Genomic DNA, 24,892 nt, shown 5'->3' on the forward strand with positions numbered 1-24,892 from the left:
TATTATGGGGAACATGTGGCCTTCCAACTCCCAGCATCTCCAGACAGCCTGGTCAATGGTCAAGAATGATGGGAGCTGTATCCCACCAACATCTGGAGGATCACAGCTTCCCCATTCCTGCATTGTAGCTTTGAGGAACCTTTAGACGTATGCAAGTGACTGGAGAGTAAAGGCACGCTCAATAATGCCTTCCATCATTTCTAGCACAGGAGTTAAGAGACTGAAGAGCGAGCAAGGAAGATCTGATTCAGATCTCACATCTGCTATAAGCTCAGTGGGTGGCTTTATGGAACCCGCTATTATCTTAGCCTTTGGTCATCTTCTGCAATATGCAGGCATCAGAGGGTTGTTGTAACCATTACTGAGATAAAGACATGCCTTGAATATTTGTGAACTGTCCATAAATGTGAAATGTTACTAGGTAGTAGGTCTGCCCTGGAACCATCTAAAACTGTTGCACATGTTGTGAAATATTCTGTTCTCTGCAGCTACATTCAGATGTAACACCAGATCGTGGCTGGGCATTGAATCTGAACCAAGTTCAATCTAGCACCTCCAAAAAAATGTTAATGTCTTTTTATTAAAGATTTTCTTGGTTTACAAAAGTATGTGCAATGTCTCTCTCTTTCTTCTTCTTCAAGTAACATTTTTACAGATCCGTTTCATTTGTTGAGACATCAGGAAGTAAACGGGGGGAAGAGGTGGAGGGGGGAAAGGTGAGTGAGGATGGGGTCGGGTGGCGATGTTTCTATTTTCCTTAATATATGTGGGGTTTTGCATCAGCGTCACTTGTGCAGATACTCTGCTATTCACTTGTGTTTCTTTGTTGGTGAGAGAGGTTGGGGTTGGCCTAGGATGTGGTTGTTTGTTTATGATTGGCTGCAATGATCTTTGTTTTCATGTGTGAGTGGGGTGGGTGGGTGTTTTGGATCAGGTTAGCCATATTGATTTGGTGGATTCTTGTCATTATCTTGTTGGGCTGTGTATGTGATAAAGGGGAGCCATACTGGGGTGAAGGTGTCTTCTTCTATTTGTCCCCATGTCAGTTTCAGTTTATTGGTTAATTTTTCTAGTAAGGCTGTTTCCCATACTATTTGGTACCATTGGTCCATGCTTACTCCTGACAGGTCTCTCCAGTGTCTGGTTATGATGTTTCACTGGCGAGACCTGTAGAAACATCATATCTAGCACCTCCAATTGAGCTGGGAGAGGCCCCATGTTGGAAATTCTGGAGAGCTGCCGACAGGCAATGCAGACCAGGGATGGGGAACCTGTAGCCCCCTCAGATGTTGTTGGACTCTATCTCCCATGATCCCCAGCCAGCATGGGCAATGACCAGGGATGATGGGAGTTGTGGTCCAGCAACATCCAGAGGGTCACAGATTCTCCATTCTTGGTACTGAGCTAGTTTGACTCAGTAGAAGGCAAATTCCTATATCCCTGCTGGTGCTTAGAATTTGAAGTAGAGTACAGGCAGCCAAGGACCGAAATCTCATGCCAGCATTCCCCATTATTCTCTTTAGCCTTGTTCTTAGAAGCCAATCTCTCTCCCTGCCTTCCAGAAAGCAGAGCAGATGGACTGCTTATTAATAACCGAGGAGAGCAAACCAAGTGGTTGGCCTGTAATAGACACCCACATGCTCTGCATCAGTCAGAACAGAAGGATGGGCAAGACGCAGTCCTTTCGATGGACCTCGGATGAACTAGCAACAGATCACAAGACAAGAGCTGGCGTCTCCTTCAGCAGAGAAAGCCACGCTTGAGAACCAATCAGCAACCGAAAAGCTGTGGTGAATTTGCACGCAACATCCATCAGCATGGCGGGCCTCTCACACACATTCATTTCTACCTGCCCTTTTGAAATTGAATCAAGAGTTCATGCGGCTTCAATGGCAACCTGCAGGCAATTTCACATGTGTTTTGTTCGGATGGCTGGACCGAAGAGCACATCATGCCAAAATGGCACTGAGGAAAACATCCTTCCTCCAATAGCTGGCCGAGGCCAATAAGCAGTGGGGTTTGCAGAGTTCCTATGTGGAGTAACAGACTGTCTGAATTTGGACTGTGACAGCAAACAAATGTTATCAGCTGCCTTTTAAAGATCTTGCCACTTTGTGAAGAAAAACGTCCCTTGGTATCTAGGCTATGAATTGCTTCCTCACTTAATAGGTTGCCAGCCAGAATAGAACACAAAACACCAGATAGTTTCAATTTTGCATTGTGCCCGAGCAGCTAGCTCCGTCGCTGCTCACAATGAATTTGACCCCTGGTACATCTAGCTTGAGGGACACGGGTGGCGCTGTGGGTTAAACCACAGAGCCTAGGACTTGCTGATCAGAAGGTTGGCGGTTTGAATCCCTGCGACAGGGTGAGCTCCCGTTGCTCGGTCCCTGCTCCTGCCAGCCTAGCAGTTCAAAAGCACATCAAGCGCAAGTAGATAAATAGGTACCGCTCTGGTGGGAAGGTAAACAGTGTTTCCGTGTGCTGCTCTCGTTCGCCACATTACCCGGAAGCTGTACGCCGGCTCCCTCGGCCAGTAAAGTGAGATGAACGCCGCAACCCCAGTCGGCCACGACTGGATCTAATGGTCAGGGGTCCCTTTACCTTTTTAGAAGGATATAATCCATTCAGTGATGGCAGTGAATGTCTTGTGTGAGTGTCTGGAGGTGGTTGGAGGGTGGATGGCTGTTAATGGATTGAGGTTGGATCCAGACAAGACAGAAGTACCATTTCTGGGGGATAAGGTTGTGGGCGGGTGTGGGGAATTCCCTGGTCCTGAATGGGGTAAATGGGTGGCCCTACAGGACTAGGTGCGCAGCCTGGGGCTAGCTGTGTTTTTTGCCACAGGTGAAGCCTCAAGAGCGGTGTCATCGAGGCTCCCAGCCTGTATGTGTACATAAATGCGTCAGGTGCGTGCGCGCGCCAAACTGGGTATTTGACCCAGGTGAAATAAAGCCTAGTTTCATTCCTGGTCTATGTCAAGAACATAAAATATGTGGCCCTCCAGATGTCATTGGACTGGAACACCCATCATTCTTGACCATTGACCATATTGGCTGGCACTGATTTTCTGTGGTGAGGGGCCTTTGCAGTGCCAGAAACAAAACATGACGTAGGGGATGCTCAATGCCACATGTTTTCTTTTACATTATTTTTTCCATCCTTTCTAAAAGCTCAGAAATTCACGACCAAGAGAGAGATGGGGGCAGGGGAACTGAGGTGATCCCAAAACACTGCAGCTTAAATATTCAAACAAAAAACAATTGCATAACAAGAAAACTGCTGGATTGCTAGTTGGAAAAAAAAAGTCTTACTTTGCTGAAACAGCTTTAGAGGCCTTTGGTCTTGACTGGCTGGAATAGAATTCCACTTTGTACTTTAGTTCTTTGTTCTGGAAGTGGGAGGTAAGAATACACATAGTTTATTTCATCCGAGCGCAAAATATTAAGCTAAGTCAGGTAGAGCACATGTCAACCTCATTTATCTAAATGGTAGTGAAAACTTTCAACTAGACAATAAGCTTGGTTGAATGATAATAATAATTTTATTTATTAAATTTCTATGCAGTGGTACCTCGTGTTGCGTAACCTCCAGGTTACGGAATCTTCGGGTTACGGCCGCGGCAAATCCGGAAGTGTATACTTCCGGGTTTTGCTGTGTGTGCATGCCCAGAAGCGCTCTGCGTGTCACACGCGTGCGCAGAATGGTGCCTCCGGTTACAAAGTTTTTGAGATATGGTCGGGCCTCCAGAATGGATCCCTTTCATAACCGGAGGAACCACTGTACTGCCCTTCATCTGAGGATCACAGGGAAGTTTACAATATAAAAATACAGAAATCCATAGCATGGCAACAAATGAAAACAATACCCTCCACAGTTTGAAAGGCCATAGATTGTTTAATTAGCCAAAAGCCTGGGAGAAGGGGAATGCTTTTGCCTAGCGCCTAAAGATGTGTAACAAAGGCACCAGGCAAGCATCTCAGGGAAGAGCATTTTGCATAGTGTTAAGAACGAAATGGGGTGCTACCAGGAAGGAGGAAATTCTGATTGTAGGAACTGTTAAGTTTCAGTAACGCTCCAGCACCCCTGCAATATTTGAGATGCTACAAACCCAGTGAGAGGAACAAGGAGCTGGACTGTCTGTTTGCCTATAGCAAAACTCTTAAAACTCCACTGGTTCAGAATTTCATGTACAGTGGTACCTCGGGTTACATACGCTTCAGGTTACATACGCTTCAGGTTACAGACTCCGCTAACCCAGAAATAGTGCTTCAGGTTAAGAACTTTGCTTCAGGATGAGAACAGAAATCGTGCTCTGGCGGCGCGGCGGCAGCAGGAGGCCCCATTAGCTAAAGTGGTGCTTCAGGTTAAGAACAGTTTCAGGTTAAGTACGGACCTCCGGAACAAATTAAGTACTTAACCCAAGGTACCACTGTACTATAGAAACCCAGGAAAGTTTAACACAGCTTTTGCACCAATGTGCTAATTTACCAGTTGCTCTGAACTTTCTCTACAAGGGAGCATCAAAAATACAGTTCCACTGCAATGGTTTGAAGTTCCACTGTTCAAAATTACTTGGCCTGCTTAATGAGGAGAACCGCTCTCAGTTGTGCAAGAAAAAGCAACTGTAGATTTGTAGAATAGGACCACAACATTACCATAAACACCCACACACAGTAATTTCTTTACCTTTGCTTGGAGTATCTCAATCTTTTCTTTCAGCCCTTCTATTCTTTCATCTTGATGTTTCAGTTCGTTGTTCAGTTCTTCAATCTAAAAAGAAAAGAAAATTGGAGAAATACAATTAGTAACAAAACATACCGGATGCAGTTTTGTTATATCACATCCATAGAGGTATGAGAGTAGCCTGGTTTGCACGTCACTTTAAACCACATATATACTTAAAGTTTAAACCATAGTTAAACTTGGTTCAAGGAAAGGCTCTGTCAAACCATGGCTTAGTTCCCAGGAGCATAGCAGCAGGAGCAGAGAAGGACCAAAGTGTCCAGGATTTTAGCAAGCATGCATCAGCACACTACACACCATCGCCTGTAATCCATAGTTAATATTAACTATGGTTTAAAGTGATGTGTGAATGAAGCACTGCTTTGTGGTTCCTCACTTCTATGAGTATATGACTGGGGTAGATTTCTACACTGTCAGCTTTCTTAACATGACATGAGTACATGTCATGAGTACTTGTAGGGTTGTGTTGTCTTTGCAATATGTGCAATATTTGAATGTAGATTTAAATACATTTGGCTGAGTTTCCACCAGTGTAATCCAATGACCCCTTATTTTTCCTCTGCTCCAAATACAGCTAAACTAAATGTGGACTCTGTACGGCAATTAGAACCACAAGCTAGCAGTTCCGTGCTTTTAAATGTGTCGTTGTAACATTAAAATATATAGGCTGTCAGAAACTGTGTTTGTGGGAGGGGGTGTTATTGGTCTGCTTTTGATTTTGTTCTTGCTTTTATTATGTATTTTATGTTTTCATTTTGTATTGTTATGTTGTGAACCACCCTGTATTATTCAGATGGAGGGCAGCATACAAATTTAATAAATGTATTAATTAAGAAGAAGACGGTGGTGACGACTAAGGGCATTTTGAGCAACAGGGATTGGGCCAGTGCCATCAATTGTCTCCACAGCAAATAGATCCATGCTTGCCAGCCAGCTGAAAAACTCAGACTTCACTGGCTATAATCAAAGTGACAAAATGTTCCTCTCCAGACCTCATCTAAACAGATAGAGTACATTCAAGTAGCCACCAGCTATCAAAACCAATCAAACTCCATTTAAGCAAGCCTTTCTTAGCGCTGAGATAAATGCAGTCTTCTTGGCCATGGTGACCTATTGGCCAAACTAAGTTAAATAAAAATCTGGAATGAACTGTTTCTGCAAGTCTTCCCAAGTAAACAGGAAGTGATATTGTTCTTTGACAAATCAAAGATGTGGGATCCTCCGCAACAAAATGTACATACCCTTCAAAAGGATACTCCATTCCTTCGCCCCTCTGTTGTGGTTTTCTATTGTCCCCCAACAGTCAGCCAGCATTCCATGGCCAGCGAGAATCCTCATTTCTCACTGGGGGGATTTTCCCCTATGAGAAAGGTCCCCCCCACAAAAATATTTTTTGTTCACCTGCAAACCTTGAGGATTCTCCAGATCCACCAATATTTCCCACTTTTGTGTGTGTATTTTGTTGTGTTGGTTTAGCTGCCTAGAGATCCACACCCGGAGGACCAGTTTGCTACTAGGGTATGATTAGAAGGCTCTAACCTGTTGAATCACACCATGTAAGCTTTGGTGCTGCGAATGGATCATGTGCTCCAAGTGGCTAATTTGCTCCTGAAGTGTCGAGATCTCTGTCTGAACTTTCACACAGCTGGTAGAGAGAAGAAGGGAAAGTAAGGGCGGTTTGCATGTTGGAAAATCACTACAGGGTAGAAAACTGAAGACTAACGAAGGTGCGGCAATCTACATAAACTCTTCATGAACATTATGGCTAGGAATCACAAAGTGAGACGGGTGCTGTTACGTTCAGGTCTTGCTTGCGGGCTTCCCATAAGCAGGGCTTTTTTTCGGCTGGAAATTGCTAGAACTCAGTTCCAGCATCTCTCCAGTGGGCACCATTGCCATTCTAAGAGATGGAGGTATTCATGGCGAGTTCCAGCACCTCTTTTTTTTAGAAAAATAGCACTACCCTTAAGCAACTTCTTGGCCGCTCTGAGCACAGGATCCTGGACTATGACGTTCCTTTGACCTCATCCAGCATCGCTCTTCCTGTGGTTTTATAGATGCCTGGCCTCTTTTTAGGCAAGGGCCCAACACGCACAAAATATAACGTTTCACTATTATTGCAAAGTTTGTACTGTCTTTGCTATTCAAAAGCTAAAGAAATGCTCATAGAAGGGTTTTGGTTTTTTTAAAAGTCATGTGCAAACCTTGAGGTATCTTCAGCGTTCGACATCATCTCATGTAGTTTCTTCTTTAAACAACGTTTCTTTTCTTTCAGTGTTTTCTTCTCCTAGGAAACAGCAAAGTCACAAGGCTCTCACACTCGAGGCAATATTGTGTGTTTTTTATGAATAAAGAAGTTTCAGGGTTTCTAAGAACGGAAGGTTGTCAAAGCTTTAATCACTTTGCATTTCCTATTTCTGCTTTCATTTTATGTAATGGTCGGAATTCAACTGCAGCATAACGCAGCAAGACCCCCTCCCCCTAAATGGTGATAATTATTGCAGAAGATCTGCCCAGGGCTACACATACGAACTGAGTCAGCAACTAAAGGCATAATGTCTCTGTACATATGCCTCTAGCTAGATCCGAATAAACCACCTGCTTAGCACATAACACCAACCCAAGGTTTATTAAATGATGGCTTGGATATATGTTCGAACCCAGCCCAGCAGGTTGACTATGGTTAAGAGTCACTTGCATGCACACAAAAGCTTATACCAAGAAAAAACTTAGTTGGTTTCTAAGGTGCTACTGGACATTTTTTTATTTTTTATATATTTCAACTGTGTCAGACCAACACGACTGCCTACCTGAATCTAGAGCCATGGAAGGCACCTCGTTGAGCCGCGTGAAATGGAAGTCCATCAACTTCACAAAGAAACTTGCACAGGTACAGACTAATATCTCCTTTCTGACTAAATGCAAGAACCTGGACATTATACCTAAGGGTCTTAGAATTAAGAATCCTCTACAATCCACCTATCCTACTGAATATGCAAAGAAACTATGCCATACTTTCTCCAGGTATCTGAAGAAGTGTGCATGCACACGAAAGCTTATACCAAGAACAAACTAAGCTGGTCTCTAAGGTGCTACTGGACATTTATATATATATGGTGAAGGAGCCATCATCCCAAACATTCAGCGTCAAAATAGAGTGTCTTGCAGGGAGAGTTCTATTGTAAGAAGTTGGGGTGTAAATGAAATAAATACGCAATAAATATGAAGAAAGAAATATATGCTGGGCTGTTACCTCGCTCAGAAAATCTCTCCTAGCAGTTGCAAAGCAGGGAAGATTAGCTGAATGAGATTATTACCAGCAGAAAGACCACCTGACGACTTCGTAATAGGCTTGCCAGTTTTCCTCTACTATTTTCCATTGGGAAGAAGCCTTCAGAACTGTAGCAAAGCACTACACATTTAATTATTTCACATTTAAAAGTCGTCTCAATCTGACTCCTTAGCTGAGACTCTATTAATGGAATGTGATCCCATTGACTTCCAAGTTAATAACAGAACAGATGGCGATGCTTGGATTTTAAGTAATATGTTCATTGCAATCACTTCTCATTGCTAATCACTATTTACTATGAAGGAGGTGTGATTGTTCGCTGGCAGTGCTGGAAGGATTCTGCAAAAGGGTTTTGCCAGCGTGCTTGAACGATGACAAAGAATGAGAATGGTAGGCGTTTGTAAGCTCCAAAGCTCTCTCACAAACGGGCTTCTTTCTACTAATTACCAATGGAGCAGCAAGATTTTTTAAAAAGCAAATTAAAGGCTCCTATTTGCACCCTTGTTAGAAAACAGATTCTCAGCCCTCACACAGCATTCCCCATCGTAGAGCACCTGCAAACACAAGCTGAGGGCTGTGCAAGAATCCTCCCACAACCAAGAAACTTGCAAATATTTGTAGTTTTCCATTTCCGTTGCGAAAATTGCATATTCACTGGTGCAGAGAAATATATTTAACAGGCACAGAACAATAATCAGATTCTTAGAGGGGGAAATACACACAATAGCAATAGCTTGTCCAACCTGCTGTGTTCAATTAAAAGTATTAATAATATAAATGTAATCCTCAAGCAACAATCTACAGCTTTACTGGTTAAAAGGCAAACAGCTGCACATCCACCTTTAGTTAAGAGGAAAACGTACATCCAGAACAGAGGTGGGGAACCTGATGCTTAATTCTGATTCCTATCATTCCTGAAATACTTTTTAAACATTTTAAACTCTAACACTTGTTGTTTTCATTATTTACATACCACCTTAATCTTCCAAGGATCTCAAGGTGGTGCAAATTGTTCTCCTCCTCTTTCATCCTTACAAAAAACCCTGTGAGGTAGATTAGGCTAAGAGATGATGACTGGCCCATGGTCAACCAGTGAGCTTTGGGGTTTAAATTGTTTTAGAATGCTTCAAAAAAAATAAATAGTAGGTGTCTTTGCCTCCTGAGGATCTCCTTGTGGAGGAAGGTTGGGATATGAATTCAATCAATGAAATTATTTATCCTGTTTCTGTGTTGTGCTCTGTTCTTGTCACAGTAGTCATGCCGGGAGAGGGAAGGGCCATTCATAGCTACTTTTCTGCCTTCCATGATTTCATCAAGCACTACTCACATGCTTTCAGTCCAAAAAGTTGGGGGGGGGGGTTGTATGTTTGTTTTTTCGGAAGCTAGGACTCCTAAGAAACTTCTAATACCAGTTACATGTTTGGAAGGGATTGTGGTGGTGGTGGGGTTGTCTGTGCTCTTGCAGAAATGAGCAGCCTGCACACATAACTGATGAAACAGAATCTCACCTCTTCCATCCTTTGCACCCGTTTCTCCAGTTCTTCAATCTGGACGTACTTCTCATGCAGTTGCACGTTCAGCTGACTGAGGTGGTCCGTGCTTTGCTGCAACTTTTGTTCTTGCTCAAGCTTGCGGGCCTGCGGTACGAGAGGAGGAAGCGATGCTCAGAGGTCCACAGGCAACCGACTTCAGTTCGTTTCACACATTACAATCAACCACAGCTAATGGTTTACTTTGAAAGCAACCATCTGTGCAGTTTTGCTCATCTCCAGGGCGAACGAACTGCAATATCTGGCTTAGTGTTATGTCCGAATTGGGAATCCTGGTATGTTTTGCTTGAACAAACCACAATAGGTAAGGCAAGAGCAAACTCTGGTTACAAATCACAGTTGGTTGGGCATTAAACAACAACGATCCCTGGTTCTGAACAACACCCAGGCCTTGCCCACACTTCCGCTTGTCTGGTATTTTCTAGGCATGGATCTGAACAGTTTTGCCTTTGACCTGCTGCTTTCTCCAGAAAACCTGCTCTTTAGTGCTAAATCTGAACAACCCATGGATGTTGTGTTGCCAACCCCTTTCTCACTACCTATTCAAAGCAGCCAGCAGTCACTGCTGACCATGCAAGATCATACCTTCATTACGTGAATAGCCCCTTCGTGCCTTTTCTTGAGCTCTTCCGAGCGCTTGTTGTAGTCCTCCTGGAGTTTATGAGACATGTTCTTCATAGACTCCACGCCCGCTGATCTCAAAGCGTCAAGCTGGAGACGACCAATATACACAAATTATTCATCTAGGATATTGTTGACCATCCAGTTCCAACAAGTCAGGGTGGATGGCAGTAGCGTAAAATAGATGCATGTGTAAAATGGGTATATTAAGATGAAACAACAGCAAGCAAAACCCCTGTAATATTCCAAACCATTGCTAGACAGCATACTAGGTTAAAACAATGCCTTAAAAAAGCAAAGGAAAAGGGGATTTGAAGCTTGCTTTCTGTGGTGAGCAGCTATGTGATCAAGAGCCCCATGAGGAACATGGTCACCCAGCTGATTCTGTCATGTTGTTACCTGCCTCAAACCTCCTGCCACAAGTTGGGTATCTGGACACGTCTTGGGAAAATGGCCTCACAGGCCGAATTTGGTACATGGGCTGGAGCTTCTCCACCTCTGCTGTGTCTCATCTGTGAGGGATTCTAGATTATCTCTTTCCTGTAGCACCTTAAAGACCAACTAAGTTAGTTCTTGGTATAAGCTTTCGTGTGCTTCATGTATCTGAAGAAGTGTGCATGCACACGAAAGCTTATACCAAGAACTAACTTAGTTGGTCTTTAAGGTGCTACAGGAAAGAATTTTTTACTTCGACTATGGCAGACCAACACGGCTACCCATCTGTAACTAGATTATCTCTATTCCCCAAGGCACCTAAGTCCTTTGCATGGGCATGGAACAGATGGGAAACTGTATTTCTGTTCTGTATTTGCCTGGAAACATGCTGAGGGAAGAGTATTGGAGCAGGAACACTGTGAACGCAAGAGGCCTGCTTCAGTTCCAGGTGATTCCCCACCCCTCTGGCAGGACAACCCACTTCTGTTCAGGAGGCCACCCTCAAATTTTGGAAAAGGTCTTTTGAGGATACTGGGGGAGGGAAGAGAAAGATCAGTTGCCTGAGCTGCCTTAACCTCATGCAACCATTCATACAACTTAGTATCTTAGGAAAGTGCTTATACTAGAGGACAGGATCAGATCCCTTGCCATCTGTGCTTAGCTTAAAGGTATTCTTAGCTGCAATAGTTGGCTACCACCACCAGGTGGCAGCCAAAGTGGAAGAGAGACAATAGGAAGAGAGTCCACACTCCTATATTCATCTAGACTAGAGTTGCCATATTTCAAAAAGTAAAAACCAGGACACCCCAATTTTATTTTAAGGAAACCACCTTTTGGAAATTCCCACCAGATGTCAAATCTGCCTTTGAAATTCTGGTAATGTCAGGGAAAGTCTGGACATATGGCAGCCCTAATCTAGACAACTGAAACTTCTTGTTAACATTCTCTCTCTCTGGGTGGGTGTGTGCACACGTGCACACTCATGCACACCCACAGACTGTTGTGCACACATCCATCTCTGCATATACGTGCATGGAGGCTGCTCTTGAAAAGCAGTTGACTCAAAATGTGACAAGCATACTTTAAATTGCAACAAAATGGATAAAATATCCAAGTATGTATTATTAGTTGCCTCTGCAGGCAGCTATGGAGTATGGAGACTAACTGAGAGGTCGAGGCTGGTCAGGAGAGGTTCACTGTTGTCATGGTGGGAAATTTAGACTGCCTTGATTTTTATTTTTAACCTTCCTCCCATGTAGTACTCTCTTGGTTGTACAGCTGCTTTGACTCCCTGCCCTCCCCTTCCACCTCAAATTCATCTGTTCTGCTCTGCAGAAAGCCCAGGCTGTCCAGTAAATACAGGAAAGAGTTCTTCAACAGCATCTGGCGGTTGCCAAGCAACTAGGAAGAGTGTGCCCATCTTCCTCCCAAACCTGCTATCAAAAAACAGCTGGGGCTTTAAGTTAAAAGGGTGGCAACACTAGCATTGGTTTGGGGGTGGGGGTGCCAAGCAAGCAAGCTTTCAAAAGCCCAGTCCCTACCATGTGTTTACTTCCAATATTTTGCAGACATGTCCATTATGCTCCACAGCAATCTTGAGTTTCAACACAGAGCCTCACACAGTGGCTCCAGACACCGCCAAGCTAACGCAAAGCACACCATTCCTTGCATATTCAAGGCCAGGCAGGGGCTAGTAGCTTATGCGAACTCTTGATGGGTTCGCTTCCACTGCCATCCATGAGAACATGAGACAAGCCCCTTCTGGAAGAGGCCAAAGGCCCATCTCGTCCAGCATTTTGTTCTCACAGTGGCCAACCAGTGGCCAGATGTTCCTGGATCGTACCATTTCAAACTGCCGTGGGGGTGAGGAAAAATTGCACGATTGAATGCTCACCCACAAGAAAGAAATGTAAATGTACCAGCATGTGCAAAACCAGCACACAAGAAAGGAGATTATGTATCTCGGTTTTGGTCTGCAAGTGCCACTCCCCCATATTGCCCTCTTGGCAATGCTATCACTGAGTGAAGTCAGAGCATTTATGACCCTCCAGAAATCCTTCTTGGCAATGCCACCCTCGCCTTCTCACCCCATCCCCCAGATGTAGAAAGTGCCAACAATCTCTATCTATTGGCACTAGCTAAATTCTTTCATTTCTTTCCAGCATTCATTCATTCATTCATTCATTTATTTCTACTACTACTACTACTACTACTACTACTACTACTACTACTACTTTTGTACCCTGCACATCTGACTGGGGTGGAATCTACACATATATTTAAAAAAACCACTGTGAAAATGCTTTAATTTTTTAAAAAAAGAATATATATTGAATTTGCCATTAGCTCACTATTGCCATCTGGTGTCACATTTGTATAATACACTTAAAACATTATATTTGCAGCTGTATAGCTGAGTCCTAGGTTGCCCCAGCCACTCTGGCCAGCTTCCAACCAATATAAAAGCATAATAAAACATCAAACATTAAAAACTTCCTGATACAGCCTTCAGATAGGTGTTTATTTCCTTGACATCTGATGGGAGGGCATTCCACAGGTGCCACTGCCGAAAAGGACCTCTGTCTGATTCCTGCAACCTCACTTCTCACAGTGAGGGAACCGCCAGAAGGCCCTTGGAGCTGGACCTCAGGTACACAGGGCTGAGGCCATTTAAGGCTTTAAAGGTCAGCACCAACACTTTGAATTGTGCTCAGAAGTGTACTGGGAGCCAGAGTAGATCCTTTAGGACTGGTGTTATATGGTCCCATCGGCGGTTCCCAGTCACTAGACTAACTGCCACATTCTGGATTAGTTGTAGTTTCCGAGTCACCTTCAAAGGTAGCCCCACGTAGAGCACTTTGCAGTAGTTCAAGTGGGACCCAGTATGACTAAATGTCTATATGAACTACACTCTGGCAAATGAGTTATTTTGACTGCTTTGTTTATCCGCCCCTTCTTTCTCCATTTTATTGTATTTTAAATTGTCGTTACGCACCCTGAGATCATCCATGATGAAGTGTGGGATACAGATTCTAAGCAAACAAGTGAAGCATTGGCCCTGAATGTTTCTTCCCATGGTCTAGCTTATCATATGCAAGATGTATTTTACACCGGGAAGCATTCAAACGTGCAATCTCCCTGCCGCAGTCTGAAGTGCTGTGCTCCAGAAACAGGTTTGACAGCTGTTTGCATATTCTAGTCCTCTCGATTTCAAAACCAACAAGGAACCAAAAATATTTTGCAGAACTAAGGTGAAACATAAATGAGATTTCTTTGTAGGCAAGGACACAGAAGTACTTATTTTACATGGACACACCTTGATCTTTAAAATTTCATTTTCTTTATTCATGCGTGACAGTTCCTGTTCTGCTTTGTTCGTCTTTTCCACTGTCTCCTTGTAGCTGGAGGAGAGGGCGTTGTGATCAGGTCGCAATTCAGATCCTTCAGAATATGGCTAATATGAAATCATGTTAATGATGGTCAATTTCCCCCCATTTCATTATCATTCTGCGGACTCATTCTGCTTCAAATTAATTGGATTCAGAATTAACATATGCTGTCATTTTCACTTCGCATCTGCTTTGCTTCTACTGGTTATGGATGTTCATAAACTCGTATGTTTATTAAAACCCAACAACAACGAAGGGAACCTTAATGTGATTGCACTAGCGTTTTGCAATTGTTTTCCAAACTGAGATTTAACCAAGGAACATATAAAGCCCGAGTGCTCCACTAACTATATATGTGTGTTTTGGAAAGTTGTTTGTTTGCCCACTATGCATTTGGGCACCTGGTAAGCTATCACGACCAAATAACGGTTCTTGAAATCAAGGAGCAAGTTTTTGTCTATCGTTGGATACAATTGGGCACCATTTTGACTCAAGATGGCAGACTGCGTCTTTCAAAACTGCACAGCTGTTTACCACTGATTTCAAAGCTGCACTGATTTTTCTGCTTTCTTAGAGTTCCTGAACTGTGTCAGGTACAAGGCTGCTAGTAACTTATAAAGGGGGGTGGAGGAAACAAAAAACTGTGGGGAAACTTCTCACATTCTGTGGTTTGAACAAAGTCATGTTGATGCCCAATGCATCTGTACCACTCTGGACACAAAATGTCCAGAACACAAAAGGTCCAGAACCAAAATGTTTCACAACCCCAAAATCCAAGGGGGTTGTTAGGACGTTTGTAAAGCCACTTCCGCCCTGCAGAGGAGCTGGGATTGCGGGCGTCACGGCCCCTGTGCGATTGGGGAAATCCCCAGCCGCTTCACCCCCTGGCCAGCCAATCGGCTGGCTCTGGGGGCGTGGCCTGCCCTATTTAACGCAGGCGCAGTAGGGGATCTCCCTCTTTTCCCGCCTACCAGCATACCACTCATCACCTGTAACCAATAAAGTTGTGGCCTTATTTAGCCCATTAATAATTGTGTCATGTGTCTTTATTTCCACTGGGGGGGGGGCAGGAACTCGCCACGCAAGTCACCCTAATTAACACAGAGAGGGTCACAACTCAGCAGGAGCATGTGCTTTGCAGGCAGAAGGTTCTAGACTCGATTTTTGTTGGCATCCCTAGTTAAAAAGAAAGGATAGCAGTGTCTTCTGCTTCAGACCGAATGGAAGCGGCTGCAAGTCAGAATAAGCAATACTGGACCAGATGGGAAAGCCATCTGACCTTGTATACATCAGCTTCCTGTGATATTAACAAGGAGGCAATTGGACAAGTAGCTCTGGCAGACAGGCATCACTCGCATTCCTGCAAGCCAAAGGTTCTTGCCCTGTCATCATCTCCACATTGAAGTGAGACTCAAGAGTCTTTATATTACACACACACACACACACACACACACACACACACACACACACACTATAACAATAAAAAATCATGTTCTATTTGCTCAGCTCCCTGGGGTTTCATATTTGAAAGCATTAGCACAACAGACCTGATAAATAACAGCTTTTGATTCCCCCAGGAAGATATTCTCTGCCTGCAAGATTAATTAGCGCTTGGAACTCTGCGTCAGGCAGCAAAGCCATTCTGCCTAGGCTTGCAGATCAGCGGCGGTAGACAGCGAAAAGCCACACGTAATTCCCTAACATTCTTGCTGAACATTCATCTTGCCTTGTGCTCCGAGAGGCCCACGACCTCCTGGTTAACAAGCAGCCTGATCCTCTAGCATCAGCTTCTCAGGACAATTGGCAAGTCCTGCCATTTCAGAAACCTGCAGGGAAGATTCCTGAAAACACAGGAAATTGGCTTATACTGAGTCAGACCATCAGTCCATCCAGCTCAGCCTTGTCTACACTGGTTGGCTGTGACTCTCCAGGGTTTCAGGCAGGGAGCCTCTCCTAGAACTAACAGAAGATGCTGGGGATGGACCTTGGGAGCTTCTGCATGCAAGTCAGATGCTCTGCCAATGGCCCTTCCCATAGTGGCAGACTTCGGTCATTAAAATTTCAGAGGTGTCCTGTGCAAGGTCAAAATTTGGCACCCCTGCCTGTCAATTTCCATTCTGCTCATTTCACTATGCTGCAATGCCCCACAGTGCCCAGTGTGGCAGAACCAGCCGCATTGCTCAAAATCTGCACAAGTTCTTGTGGGAGCCAAGAGTGGACATCATTCAGCAAGCACCTACAACAGGGGTGAGGATTTGATTCAGCCAAGGGCCACACTCCCCTCTGAGCCAACCCTCCCAGGGCCACATGCCAGTGGCAGGCAGGGCTAGAGGCAAAAGTCAGTGGAGCAACAGGTGTGTCTCCCATGTTGAGGCATGAGTATAAAGGAGCTGCTTGTCAGTGGAACAGCCTCCCTTGGTGGTGGACTCTTCTTCCTTGGAGAAGAAGAAGAAGAGTTTGGATTTGATATCCCACTTTATCACTACCCGAAGGAGTCTCAAAGTGGCTAACATTCTCTTTTCCCTTCCTCCCCCACAACAAACACTCTGTGAGGTGAGTGAGGCTGAGAGACTTCAGAGAAGTGTGACTGGCCCAAGGTCACCCAGCAGCTGCATGTGGAGGAGCGGAGACGCGAACCCGGTTCACCAGACTATGAGTCTACCGCTCTTAACCACTACACCACACTGGCTCTCAGTGAAGGTTTGTAAGCAGAGGTTGGATGGTCAACTATCATGTATGATCTAGTTGAAATTCCTACACTGGAAGGAGCTGAACGGGATGACTCTTGGAGTCCCTTCCAATTCCTACAATTCTCTGTGTCTGTCCTTCAAGAGGTATTACCAGAATTCAAGAGCACATTTGAGCCAAACGGAACATTCAAGGATGGCCAGTGATCAATGTGGCCTGCAGTGGGAGGATAAACACAAGGGCCAGACAAAAAAGCCTGGAGGGACACATCTGGAGCCCAGGCCTGAGGTTCCCCACCACTGCTCTGCAGAGAGGGTGACTGTCAGGCACACTGCAAGGTAACCAAACACAACGTAGCCCTTGTATTATACATTTTAAGCACAAAAATTCTTCCAAACCTTTGAATCCAGCATGATGTTTCCAACCCCATGACTTGAATCATTTCTACACAGCAGAGGCTGAACTTTTGCTAGCGTCGATCTAATCTGCAGGAGGAAAGCAAAAGGAGTCACATCCTTGATATTCTGTTCTTAGAAATCGAAGGCAGCAATCCTTTGTACATGCTTACCTGGTAGTAAAGCCCTATTTGGCACAATGGGGCTTACCTCTACTGTACATAGACATGCATAGGATTGCACTGTGGACCAAATACAAATGCAGTTCAAACGTTTCACCAAACCTCATGTACCGTATCAAAAAGTAGCCTTATATCAATTTTTTTAAAGCTTCAGTTTTCTTTTTTGGATAGGGTTGCCATATTTCAAGAGGTAAAAATCTGGACACAAAAAGCTGTTGAGCTTTTTAGGGCAATCGCCCGAAAGCCCCTCGGCTCCTGCCAAGCCTGAGCTACCCACAACAGAGCCAGAACGAAAACCCAAAATTCAAGACATTTGCTTTAAAATGTCAATTCATTTATAGCTATATCCAAATGGTAGAGCTCAGTGGTAGAGCCCAGCATCTACAATGAAATTCAATGCCCAGCATCTACAATGAAATTCAAACACGGATGAGAGATATCTATTCCCAGAGATCATGGACAGTCTCGTCCAGTCAAAGTGGTCCAGAATGCTGCTGCATTTGTGGCATGCTTGTGAGATATTCATGGGCATCTCGTTGGCCACTGTGAGAACAGAATGCTGGACTAGAAAGGCCTCTGGCCTGATTCAATATGCTCTCCTTAAGTTCTTTATGTCCGCAGACAGGCATTGTAGTCCAACAAGATCTGAGAAGCACCATGTTGGCTGCCCTTGAGCTAGCCTATCAGCTCTTGTCAGTCTGGTAAAAGATCAGGGATAATGGACAAAGTAGCTCAACAATGGAGAGAGCGCCACGTTGGCTACTCCAGGGCTAGATGGAAGAGCGCTGTGGCTCTGCATAAGGTAGCGTCAATACACTCATGTGAAACATCATACCTGTTTGATATATTCAGTTTCTTCAGTCACCTCAGATGCAGTGGATCCATACAGGAGAAAATTCCCCTCTGTGCCCCTGTCCTCTCTCAAAACACGGCGTGTCACTACTAGAGTGGTAGTCATTATCCGGGCTTTTGGGTGACCTGTATCCAAAGATCGCAAGCGTTGATTTAAAATACTTATTAAACATGGCAATGGTTCAAACTAGTGGACTTAATAGGGACATGATGAAAAAATGGACATTGCAACAGGTAACCCTGGAAATCTGGGTGCTTCAAAGTGAATCATGACGACGGTGGGTCACTGGGAGCTTATCATGCACCAATATAAGACATTAACCATGTTGACTCCCAAACTTCATGGGGGCTTTGACTTAAAGTTTAATTATTTAGGCTCAACATAGTCCAACGATACTCCTGGATCTTCCAAAGTAACTTGGGCTGGCTAACTGTATTCCAAGTTAGAAATGCAAAGATTCAGGTTGGAGAGTTTTCATCAGGTTTCCCCAGCCTGGTAACCTCTAGATCAGTGTTTTTCAACCTTTTTCCAACCATGGCCCCCTTCCGACCTTGTTTCCTTCCTGTGCTCCCCCCCCCCATCCTACCAGTAGAAAGGTAGCTATTTTGTTTGTAAATAGAACATGTTTTATTTATAATTTTATAGCTATATACATTATATAATTTCACCTGTAGCCACCCTTGGAATATCCTGGGGGGCCCTGGTTAAGAAACACTGCTCTAGATCAGGGTCTCCAGCTGTTTGGGGACTACAATTTCGATAATCCCTGACCACTGGTCCTGCCAGCTCGGGATGATGGGAAGTCCAACAACAACTGAAGACCCAAGTTTGGGAAACCCTGCTCTAGATTAGATTTTTTTTAATTGTGTGAACGGCCCTGAGATCTACAGCTAAAGGGCTGTACACAAATTTAATAAACAACATCAGATTATCTGAACCTCCCTGGCCAGGCTGGCTGAAGTTTATTGGTCTTACAATGGAAAGTTCATTGTGATCTTGCAGGTTTTCCGTTTGTGCTATAGAACTGCTCAGTTATGTTACCTAGATAACCTAGATTACACACAAATCAGCCATGAACTCACTCCCTTTTACAACACTAGACTTGAGTCACAGAAACCAGTGGAGCCAAGTGCTATTGCTTTATGCTGCCATGGTGGCCAGTGCTGGATTTACGTGTAAGCTAAACAAGCTATAGCTTAGAACACCACTCTCTTGGGGGCCCCCCAAAAAAATTAAAGGAAAAAATAACTGGACGTACTTTGATAAAATACATATTTTGTTATGTGCAAATGGCTTTAGATACCTATTAGGTCCATAAATTACCATATAGCATATATTCAACACAAAAAACAGCAAGAATTTGTTGTTGACAAAGGACAGCTGGACATATAAAGGGCCCCATTACCTTCAGTAGCTTAGGGCCCCATCAGACCTAAATCCGGCCCTGCATGTGACCTGCTGATATCCCACCCCCTCCCAGTTTTGGAGGTCTTTGAAACTATGCAAAGAAAACCAACACCGTGCAAACTTGTCTGCCAGAAGCAAAAGTGAAGCCTGTGTAGTGTGAAAAAATCAAGGTCAGCAAACTTTTTCGAATTGCCATCAGCTCTCTGAAAAGACTATCATCTATTTTCAGGCTTTTGTGTTCATTCCATTTTTTATGTACATCCAGAAAACACATTAGAAAGCAACATGAATATGAAACGAGAAACAAAGACATCCTTTACCCTGACAGTGTGGATATGTACATTTTAAAGGACAACATCAAACATTTATATTTTGCAGAACAAGAATGCAATACACTTTTACAACACCATCTAACAGCAGGAGCATCTCCCAAGTTCGCTTCCTTACAAAAAAAGAGATTACAGATCCCTAACAATATACACTTGCACGCAAAAAAAATTCCTTGGCAACTGGTATTATATATAACATCTCAGCCAGGTGATGCTTAACTGGTGATGCCAGATAATGTCAGGATGGGACATCAGAGGTGATGATATCATGTACACCCACAAGCAAGGTTACATGGGTCACCTTGAATGTCAGTGAAGGCAAATGAATGGGAGGAAAGTGAGGGCAGAGAAGGTTGCTACAGAGAAGTCTGAACTCACACAAATGTTCAAGTAAAGGTAAAGGGACCCCTGACCATTAGGTCCAGTCGCAGACAACTCTGGGGTTGTAGCGCTCATCTAACTTTATTGGCCAAAGGAGCCAGCATAAAGCTTCCGGGTCATGTGGCCAGCATGACTAAGCCACTTCTGGAAAACCAGAGCAGCGCACGGAAACACTGTTTACCTTCCTGCCAGAGCGGTACCTATTTATCTACTTGCACTTTGACGGGCTTTCGAACTGCTAGGTTGGCAGGAGCAGGGACCGAGCAACGGGAGCTCACCCAGTCGCGGGGATTTGAACCACCGACCTTCTGATCAGCAAGTCCTAGGCTCTGTGGTTTAACCCACAGTGCCACCCGCGTCCCTAATGTTCAAGTAAGCCATTTTTTTCTGATAATTTGTTTGATTGCATTGATTATCCCTATTTTAAAATGAATTTGAAATTAACGAACATCTGATGCAGCCCCAGTTTCTGCAGATAGCAGACTCTGTATCCAACGTGACCCGCGGTAGCAGCTTTGAAATCAAGTCTGCTCACAGAAGAGCATTAATATTAAGTTCAGATTTCTATGCACAGTGGAGGGGGGACCAATATTATCTTGGCTGGAAGGAAGAGAAAGAGGCAGAATTTTATTCCACATGCAGAATACTGGCTTGAACCGAATGGGAGCTGTCCCACCCCTTAACTCTTGATATCAGTGATGTTTGTGTGGTACAATGGTGACATCCAGTGTTTGATGAACAAATCTCATGCCTACATGTCTATCTCTCAAATCCATCAGCATTGTAACCTTGACATGCTTGCCTGCTTTAAAATTTAAAACGGAATGTAACAAAGGAGGAGGAAGGGAGAGAGAGTCACATCACAGGGTTATGTGTATATTTACTAGATCATTGTGCAAATACAAAGTCTAAGGTCTGGCATGGATTTTGCCACCCTGAGAATTTTTAAAGCAATTTGCGAGCTGTGATGGAAGATGAGGAAAGCTGGAAAATATGTAGACTAAGGGCTCTGCAACAGAATGAGTGTGCAGAACACAGCAAGTGTTTGCAAAAGATGGTTTCGCGTGAATCTCGGTTCCACACTGAATCCTTTGCTGGGCACTCAGTGCTATGGCAGTTGTGGCATGCAGCAAGTTGGGGCCAGGCAGAGCAAGGGGTAGTAATTAGGTGAACAGATGTGGGTGGCAGACAATATGAGAGAGCGAGATAAGCAGATGTAGGACAGCCAGATTTCCAGCTTTAAAGGGACAGTCCTCTGTTTGAAGGACTGCCCATCCCATGTCCAGTTTGAGGATAAAGAACCATAAAAAGGGAGAGCAGTTGAGAGCAGCAGAGGTAACTGTATACAGTGGTACCTCGGGTTAAGAACTTAATTCATTCTGGAGGTCTGTTCTTAAGCTGGAACTGGTCTTAACCTGAAGCACCACTTTAGCTAATGGGGCCTCCAGCTGCCGCTGTGCCACCGGAGCACGATTTCTGTTCTCATCCTGAAGCAAAGTTCTTAACCCGAGGTAATATTTCTGGGTTAGCAGAGTCTGTAACCTGAAGTGTATGTAACCTGAGGTACCACTGTATTGGCTTCATGACAGACCAGCTATTGTGACCTGGCAAACAAGAATCAGGTGCGAAAATCTGAAGTCTCTGACCCAATGGACAGACCAACTTTCGTGATGTGGAAGGTCCTGTGACAGAAAGGTACCAGTGCTGGGCCAGTTATATAGGATGAGGACCCACATTTTTTGACCTCTAATGAGGTAGGTTTTCAAGTGTCTTCAAATTAGGGCATTTCCCCCTACCCAAATTCCTCCCGCTTTGCTTGAAGCCTAAAGAGTTTTCATTCCCCCAAAGTTAGCATCATTACATACTTGTATTTGCACAGGTCATGTTGAAAGAGATGCTACACTTTCCTGAAGTGCTGTTTGATTGTAGTTATCCTGTGAGCAAGAGTTCCAATAAATGTTGAGAGATGGAAGGAACTGAAAGGTAAAAAAAACCAAGAGAGATGTGAGAAAAGGATGATAGTTAGACAACAGGTCCTCCTAGCTTAGGCCTCAACGCCACACAATTGCCCACATCTGCATCAGATCTCTCATCTCTTTGGGACCATGATAAAACTGCCTTAAACTATTTGTCTAACACACGATGGTCTATATCGCCAATGTACTCCCCAGAAGTTGCTGGATTATCACTCCCATTTTTAACCTCCCAACATCTCTTTGAGATAGGTTTGCCTGAGAGATCTAGCTGTCAGCATCGCCCTAGAGCCAGTGCACCAACTGGACTCTTGCACCTCAACCCCGACTGGGCTAGGCGAGCTGGGTAGCACCGCCAGAGACCTCCTTTCTCACAGGAACAGGTCACAGTGCTGTGGACTCACAGCTTAGAGCTGAGAGCACCAGATTCACTGTCTCAATAATACAGTCGTTGCGCAGCAGAGTTTTGCAGAGTCTTGCAGAGTATAAACCACTCGGAGAGCAGCTCTGTAGAATATCTTCCTTTTATTCTGTAACTACAACTATGATACAAAACTATATACAGAGCTGAATATTCAAAGCATAAATCAATGCAACACTGAGAGTCTGCAGCTGCTCTTAGCAGCAATCTTATCTCTAGGATCTCTAACACTCTCACTCTCTCCGATACACTGACTGACTGACTCTCTCTCTCACACACACACAGATATGTTGCTGGGCAGAATAAGTAGATAGGCAGGACACGCCTCCTTCTCTCTGGAGAGTCAGCAGAGACCATCAGGAGATGATCAGGAGATTCTTGTGTATGGGAGGGGTGAAATCTCCTCACTAGCAACAGACCCATGGTTGCCCTAGGAGCATCACAGCTGAGTGCAGATTTGTACCTGGATCTCTCACCAGAACTTCTCCAGCACCCAAATCACTGCACCACACTGGCCTGAGTGAGTTTGTGGCAGAAGATTTAAACCCTGGGCTTTCCCATTCATAGAGCAGATAGTTTTTTAGCCACTATGCTACACTAGCTTCCTATTAGAGGAAGCAGCTCTACACATTGCAGATTCTCTTCCCGGAATGAGGCTTTGCCAGTGAGAGTGGCAACATGGCAATCTCCAAGAACCATTGCAATGACTCAAGTCCAAGGGTAAAGGCTGAAACATGGTCCATTCATCCTATGGGTGCACTGGCTTCGCCAGTAACCATTTTCTTTTATAGGGCAGAAGAGGGTAGGGTGGGGGAAAAGATCCCAAAATCCGAGACAGCTGCTATTTAAAACACTAATCCAAGCCCAAATTCTGTCACCTACAAGCGCCAGGTACGTTTTCTCATTCCAGGATATTACTGTCACCACCCGGGCACACCCTCCAGTTATCACACTTAATCAACAATTTTGTGTCCTCTTTAATGACGAACAAGAAGGCAACAGTCATAGAAGGTGTCATCAGAGTGGATGAGACCTGTCTTGTGTCTCTGGAACAATGAGTCACACGGCTGACACAAGATAGTATTTTGGGGGAATTCTGAATATTTGCTCAATAACAAAACAGAACAGAAAGTGTATCGATGTGAAAAGAGCCACAGGTGAGCCTTGGGACTAGATGACTCTTGGGGTCCCTTCCAACTCTGTGATTCTGTGACTTAGGTGGTTTTAGAAGAAGGACAGACAACTTTAAAGGACATAATTCCTAAGTGAGCTTTTATTTGGCAAGGCAGCATTTCTGAATTGCTATACCTCTGAATGGAGGAATGTCTGTTACCTTGACTTTCCGGGAAGATTTGACTGACCAAAGTTGTAAGGAAAATGCTGGACCAACAACTAATCAAAGAGGCTCACTCCAAGGTAAATAACAACTGCAGCTGTAATGAATCTTCACTATTTTTATACCATCCCTCGCCAACAAAACAAAGGGCTTCCCATCTGCAACCCAAGAAGAAAAAAATGGAAAGATAACAATAACAAGAGACGGGAAGGCATGCTGATAGGGCGGGCCACAATGCATCTTCATCAACAACAAAAAGGGCACAAAAAGGATAACTTTTTTTTTAAAAAAGATGCACTTGTTAATTCACATGCATATGGTGAAATAATAATGTTAAATGCACATAATATGCAGCCATGCTGCTGCATTCTGTAGTACCTGCAGCTTCTGAACCAGCCTTAAGGGCAGCACCATATAGACTGCACTCCAATAAACCCATCTTGAGGTTATTGATGTATGAGTCTTCTTCTTCGGCGATCACTTTTAGCCGAGTAAGATTGTTATGTACTAACCTTGGATCCTAGAACAATAGGCAAGTAGGATCCTAGAATGCAACAATTGATTGGGTTGCAGGAGAAGCCCAATCAGGCTCCAGGAGCGAAGAAGAATCGGCCAATCAGATGGGACTCATTGTGTAAATAATGTATATAAAGGCCTGAGGTTTGGGGGGCAATTCAATCACTTTTTTACAGGTTGCAATAAGGAGCATGAAATCATTACAGGACTCCGAGTAGATTTCATCTTCTGTAAACACGGTTTTAACAATGAGTCCGTAAGTGACTGTGGAGGCCAATTCTGGATCCACACGTCCTTCCACAGTGGGGACATTGGTTTCTGGGTGGGAGTTGATCACAGTGTGGATTTGCCAAGTGTGCCTTCCTCTTAGCACATTTC

General features: G+C 44.2%; 1 protein-coding gene across 1 annotated transcript in view; it reads right to left on the minus strand.

Moving 5' to 3' along the window:
- CCDC68 (coiled-coil domain containing 68) overlaps window positions 1-24,892 on the minus strand; it is a 28,138-nt gene that overhangs the window by 989 nt on the left and 2,257 nt on the right. The window contains exons 2-11 of the mRNA XM_080973633.1: window positions 22,134-22,244; window positions 18,134-18,276; window positions 17,120-17,206; window positions 13,961-14,098; window positions 10,174-10,299; window positions 9,547-9,675; window positions 6,951-7,033; window positions 6,286-6,391; window positions 4,690-4,773; window positions 3,315-3,391 (exon numbers count right to left, since the gene is read on the minus strand). Coding sequence (XP_080829759.1) covers window positions 3,315-3,391; window positions 4,690-4,773; window positions 6,286-6,391; window positions 6,951-7,033; window positions 9,547-9,675; window positions 10,174-10,299; window positions 13,961-14,098; window positions 17,120-17,206; window positions 18,134-18,276; window positions 22,134-22,152 — 992 coding nt within the window. The 5' untranslated portion in view covers window positions 22,153-22,244. The remainder of the gene's footprint in view (window positions 1-3,314; window positions 3,392-4,689; window positions 4,774-6,285; window positions 6,392-6,950; window positions 7,034-9,546; window positions 9,676-10,173; window positions 10,300-13,960; window positions 14,099-17,119; window positions 17,207-18,133; window positions 18,277-22,133; window positions 22,245-24,892) is intronic.

This window comes from Podarcis pityusensis (assembly GCF_964106645.2).
Source record: "Podarcis pityusensis genome assembly, chromosome: 11".
Lineage (NCBI taxonomy): Eukaryota > Metazoa > Chordata > Lepidosauria > Squamata > Lacertidae > Podarcis > Podarcis pityusensis.